Here is a 6000-nt window from a genome sequence, read left to right on the forward strand (position 1 = left end):
GCTAAAGAGGGCAGAATAGAAGAGCACATCACATGAAAGAAGGGCACCCGCAGCAGAATCACCACTGACACTTCCGCTGGCTCAGCCAAACCCTATCAGAACGATGGATCACTGATCAATGACCAATTAGTTACACTAAAGACACTGAAGACAGCTAAGTCTTTCATTTCGTTCATTAATAAAAACATCTGACGTTTTTTATAGCCGATTAATAACACACAAAGACAAAGTGTTTCTAAGACTTGATCCCTACTGTAGACTGCATTCCTCAAATGTAGTATCTCAGAGCTGACGTATCCTATACAGTATGTTATTGTATGTAATAATATAGTAACTTTATGTAATAGTATTTTTGTTATTGTTTGTAATATATCAACTTTATGTTATAGTATTTTAGTTAGTTTGTAATAGTATACTAACTTTATGTAATAGTATTTTAGTTATTGTTTGAAATCGTATAGTAACTTTATGTAATAGTATTTCAGTTATTGTTTGTAATATAGTAACTTTATATAATAGTATTTTTGTTATTGTTTGTAATATATTAATTTTATGTAATAGTATTTTAGTTATTGTTTGTAATATAGTAATTTTATGTAATAGTATTTTTGTTATTGTTTGTAATAGTATAGTAACTTTATGTAATAGTATTTTAGTTATTGTATGTAATAGTGTGTAATAACATAGTAATAGTAGCCTATAGTGGGAGCTGATGGAGGGAAGGGATCACATAACTTATACTATGGTGGAAACAGAAAAAAACTCAGAAGCTCCTACCACTACGCTACTACTAACTAAATCAAATCAAATCAAATTGTATTGGTCACATGCGCCGAATACAACAGGTGCAGACATTACAGTGAAATGCTTACTTACAGCCCTTAACCAACAGTGCATTTATTTTAAACAAAAAAAGTAAGAATAAAACAACAACAAAAAAGTGTTGAGAAAAAAAGAGCAGAAGTAAAATAAAGTGACAGTAGGGAGGCAATATATACAGTAAAATAAAGTGACAGTAGGGAGGCTATATATACAGGGGGGTACCGTTGCATAGTCAATGTGCGGGGGCACCGGCTAGTTGAGGTAGTTGAGGTAATATGTACATGTGGGTAGAGTTAAAGTGACTATGCATAAATACTTAACAGAGTAGCAGCAGCGTAAAAAGGATGGGGTGGGGGGCAGTGCAAATATTCCGGGTAGCCATGATTAGCTGTTCAGGAGTCTTATGGCTTGGGGGTAGAAGCTGTTGAGAAGTCTTTTGGACCTAGACTTGGCACTCCGGTACCGCTTGGCCGTGCGGTAGCAGAGAGAACAGTCTATGACTAGGGTGGCTGGAGTCTTTGACAATTTTGAGGGCCTTCCTCTGACACCGCCTGGTATAGAGGTCCTGGATGGCAGGGAGCTTTGCCCCAGTGATGTACTGGGCCGTACGCACTACCCTCTGTAGTGCCTTGCGGTCAGAGGCCAAGCAGTTGCCATACCAGGCGGTGATGCAACCAGTCAGGATGCTCTCGATGGTGCAGCTGTAGAATTTTTTGAGGATCTGAGGACCCATGCCAAATCTTTTTAGTCTCCTGAGGGGGAATAGGCTTTGTCGTGCCCTCTTCACGACTGTCTTGGTGTGTTTGGACCATGATAGTTCGTTGGTGATGTGGACACCAAGGAACTTGGGGTTGGAGCTGGGAATACTGCCTCCATCCACTGTTCCTTCTCTCCACTAAGTGTGCCACACCCCTGGAGGAGCAACCCTGGAAACAGCCAACCAAACAACATAAAGTGATTTGTTTCTCCCAGTCCCCTTTCGTAAACAAACACAGAGCTGATTTGTATAGTGACAGATTTGTATAAATACGGTGTCTATGAATAGGAGTTTTAGATTAGAGAAGGTTTGGGGCTGGGGATGGGAGGGGATGGAGCTGGAGCTGGAGCTGGGGCTGGAGCTGGAGATGGGATGGAGTTGAGTCTGGGGCTGGGGCTGGGGTTGGAGCTTGGAATGGAGCTGGGGTTGAGGTTGGGGATGGGGTTGGAGCTGGAGGGTGGAGCTGGGGATGGAGCTGGATTGGGGGATGGGACTGGGATGGAGCTGGGTTTGAAGCTAGAGCTGGGGCTGGAGCTGGGGATGGGATGGAGCTGGGGTTGGGGCTGGAGCTGGGGATGGGATGGAGTTGGGGCTGGGGTGGAGCTGGGTTTGAAGCTAGAGCTGGGGATGGAGCTGGGGTTGGGGCTGGAGCTGGGGATGGGATGGAGTGGGGGTTGGGGCTGGATTGGGGGCTGGGACTGGGATGGAGCTGGGTTTGAAGCTGGGGATGGAGCTGGGGTTGGGGCTGTAGCTGGGGATGGGATGGAGCTGGGGTTGGGGCTGAAGCTGGGGATGGGGCTAGAGAAGGTTTGGGGTTAGAGGGTTACAGCAGTGGGAGTAAAGAGCAAGGGGGAACTCCCTGGAGAGGGCCATAAGGCTATGTGCCGCTGAGTAAAACAATATCCCCACATAGTGAAAATGACATTCTGTGGAATCTGAGATGGGGCACAAGTGGACGTGGCAGGCATGTAGTCTGGGGCCTGGGTAGAGGGGAGTAGAGTCTGGGGCCTGAGTAGAGGAGAGTAGAGCCTGGGGCCTGAGTAGAGGGGAGTAGAGTCTGGGGCCTAGGTAGAGGGGTGTGGTGTCTGGGGCCTGGGTAGAGGGGAGTAGAGGCTGGGGCCTGGATAGAGGGGAGTAGAGGCTGGGGCCTGGGTAGAGGGGAGTAGAGGCTGGGGCCTGGGTAGAGGGGAGTAGAGGCAGGGGCCTGGGTAGAGGGGAGTAGAGTCTGGGGCCTGGGTAGAGGGGTGTGGTGTCTGGGGCCTGGGTAGAGGGGAGTAGAGCCTGGGGCCTGAGTAGAGGAGAGTAGAGCCTGGGGCCTGAGTAGAGGGGAGTAGAGTCTGGGGCCTAGGTAGAGGGGTGTGGTGTCTGGGGCCTGGGTAGAGGGGAGTAGAGGCTGGGGCCTGGGTAGAGGGGAGTAGAGGCTGGGGCCTGGGTAGAGGGGAGTAGAGGCTGGGGCCTGGGTAGAGGGGAGTAGAGGCAGGGGCCTGGGTAGAGGGGAGTAGAGTCTGGGGCCTGGGTAGAGGGGTGTGGTGTCTGGGGCCTGGGTAGAGGGGAGTAGAGGCTGGGGCCTGGGTAGAGGGGAGTAGAGGCTGGGGCCTGGGTAGAGGGGAGTAGAGGCTGGGGCCTGGGTAGAGGGGTGTGGTGTCTGGGGCCTGGGTAGAGGGGAGTAGAGGCTGGGGCCTGGGTAGAGGGGAGTAGAGGCTGGGGCCTGGGTAGAGGGGAGTAGAGGCTGGGGCCTGGGTAGAGGGGAGTAGAGGCTGGGGCCTGGGTAGAGGCTGGGGCCTGGGTAGAGGGGAGTAGAGACTGGGGCCTGGGTAGAGGGGAGTAGAGGCTGGGGCCTGGGTAGAGGGGAGTAGAGGCTGGGGCCTGGGTAGAGGCTGGGGCCTGGGTAGAGGGGAGTAGAGACTGGGGCCTGGGTAGAGGGGAGTAGAGGCTGGGGCCTGGTTAGAGTGGAGTAGAGGCTGGGGCCTGGGTAGAGGGGCGTAGCGGCTGGGGGCTGAGGGTGGGGCTAGAGCTGGAGCTAGATCTGGGGCTGGGGTTGGAGCTGGGAATGGAGCTGGGGATGGGGCTGGGGATTGGGCTGGGGATTGGGCTGGGGATGGGGCTGGGGATGGGGCTGGGGGGTGGAGCTGTGGATGGGGTTTGGCTGGGGATGGAGCTGGAGATGGAGCTAGGTTTGGGGCTTTGGCATTCTCTGCCTGTTCTATGCAAACTGTTTTTCCACTACTTGGAAGAGACACAGAGAGGAGAGGTGAGATAAAGCTAGCTCTATTCTTCTTCCAATTTCCAGATACAGATACCTGCCCACTCACTGACACTCTGAACACGCAGGTTGACGTTTATTGTCATGGGTCTTGTCCTGGAGGCAGAACTGAGCGATTTCTCCATAGATAGGCCAGCTGCATAGTCAAAATTGGCTATAATTATTGTAACAATTCATTACAAAAATTAATAATTTAAGGTTAAAGTTAGGCATCAGGGTTAGCAGTGTGGTTAAGGTTAGGGTTAATGTTAGGGTTAGGTTTAAAATCAGATTTTATGACGTTATGGCTGTGCCATCTAATGACCGTGGCTGTGCCAACTAATGACCGTGGCTGTGCCAGCTAATGACTGTGGCTGTGCCAGCTAATGACCGTGGCTGTGCCAGCTAATGACCACTGCAGAGCTGCCTCCAGAACAAGATTAATGATGAAAAACATTAACCTGTTCTGAACTCTCAATCCTGATAAGACTGTAGTGTGCGAGATTAGTAGTCATAGACTAGTAATAGCACTGTCTGTCTGCCACTGTCCATGTCTGTCTGTCTGTCTGCCACACTACCTGTCTGCCTGTCTGTCTGCCACTCTCCATGTCTGTCTGTCTGTCTGCCACACTACCTGTCTGCCTGTCTGTCTGCCACACTACCTGTCTGCCTGTCTGTCTGCCACTCTACCTGTCTGCCTGTCTGTCTGCCACTCTACCTGTCTGCCTGTCTGTCTGCCACTCTACCTGTCTGTCTGTCTGCTACTCTCCATGTCTGTCTGTCTGTCTGTCTGTCTGCCACTCTCCGTGTCTGTCTGTCTGTCTGCTACTCTCCCTGTCTGTCTCTCTCCCTGTCTGTCTACCACTCCCAATGTCTATCTGTCTGTCTGTCTGTCTGCCACTCTTCCTGTCTGCTTAGGCCTACTGACTCAAATCTGTTCAACTTCTCAGTGCAGTTTAACAAGGGTTAAACGCTTCCCCTTGAACATAGTTTTATGTAATGACTGTTTAAATATGATAAATTATGTATGTTCCACTCGCACACAACACACACACACAGACAACACACACACAGACAACACACCCATACTTTTCTCAGATTCCTCAGCTGTTTGTGTCTCCTAGAGGTATGTGCTTTAATAGTGCCTCCACTCCACACACTCCACACACTCCTCAACACTCCTCAACACTCCACACACTCCACACACTCCTCAACACTCCACACACTCCACACACTCCACACACTCCACACACTCCTCAACACTCCACACACTCCACACACTCCTCAACACTCCTCAACACTCCTCAACACTCCTCAACACTCCACACACTCCACACACTCCTCAACACTCCTCAACACTCCTCAACACTCCTCAACACTCCTCAACACTCCACACACTCCTCAAAACTCCTCAACACTCCTCAACACTCCACACACTCCACACACTCCACAACACTCCACACACTCCTCAACACTCCTCAACACTCCTCAACACTCCACACACTCCTCAAAACTCCTCAACACTCCTCAACACTCCACACACTCCACACACTCCTCAACACTCCACACACTCCTCAACACTCCACACACTCCACACACTCCTCAACACTCCACACACTCCTCAACACTCCACACACTCCACACACTCCACACACTCCTCAACACTCCTCAACACTCCACACACTCCTCAACACTCCTCAACACTCCTCAACACTCCACACACTCCACACACTCCTCAACACTCCTCAACACTCCACACACTCCACACACTCCTCAACACTCCACACACTCCACAACACTCCTCAACACTCCTCAACACTCCACACACTCCTCAACACTCCTCAACACTCCACACACTCCTCAACACTCCTCCACACTCCACACACTCCACACACTCCTCAACACTCCTCAACACTCCACACACACTCCTCAAAACTTCACACACTGCACACACTGCTCACACTCCACACACTCCACACACTCCACACACTGACGTATATTATTCTGTAGTGGGAGCCTCTCACTAGCTTGTGTCCACTGGGTGAACGAGAGGCTAGGGCTGGGTGGTGTGTGTGTGTGTGTGAGCAAGAGGCCATAGACAGGGTGGAGTGTTCTGTTGGATGCCTTCACCAAACCCTGGCTAGAGGATCTTCACCAAACACTGGCTAGAGGATCTTCA

General features: G+C 50.7%; 1 protein-coding gene across 1 annotated transcript; it reads right to left on the minus strand.

Annotated features, from left to right (window-relative positions):
* Nucleotides 1–1872: 1872 nt before the first annotated feature.
* LOC123482212 (vegetative cell wall protein gp1-like) lies at nt 1873–3928 on the minus strand. The gene is made up of 3 exons (XM_045209047.1): nt 3892–3928; nt 2560–3547; nt 1873–2377 (listed from the first exon to the last, which is right to left on the minus strand). Exons 1-3 carry the CDS (start codon nt 3926–3928, stop codon nt 1873–1875), a joined length of 1530 nt encoding a protein of 509 aa, XP_045064982.1.
* Between the last annotated feature and the right edge of the window lie 2072 nt (nt 3929–6000).

Source organism: Coregonus clupeaformis, chromosome 29, assembly GCF_020615455.1.
Source record: "Coregonus clupeaformis isolate EN_2021a chromosome 29, ASM2061545v1, whole genome shotgun sequence".
In the NCBI taxonomy this organism is placed as follows: Eukaryota; Metazoa; Chordata; class Actinopteri; order Salmoniformes; family Salmonidae; genus Coregonus; species Coregonus clupeaformis.

Excerpts from the sequence above, each read along its gene's own strand:
- LOC123482212 (XM_045209047.1), bottom strand. The coding sequence starts at position 3,928 with ATGACAATAAACGTCAACCTGCGTGTTCAGAGTGTCA. Across the intron at positions 3,548-3,891 it reads CCTGCGTGTTCAGAGTGTCA|GCCCCAGCCTCTACTCCACT; the intron begins GTGAGTGGGCAG and ends CCCTCTACCCAG. Across the intron at positions 2,378-2,559 it reads CTCTACTCCCCTCTACCCAG|CCCCATCCCCAGCTTCAGCC; the intron begins GCCCCAGACTAC and ends AACCTTCTCTAG.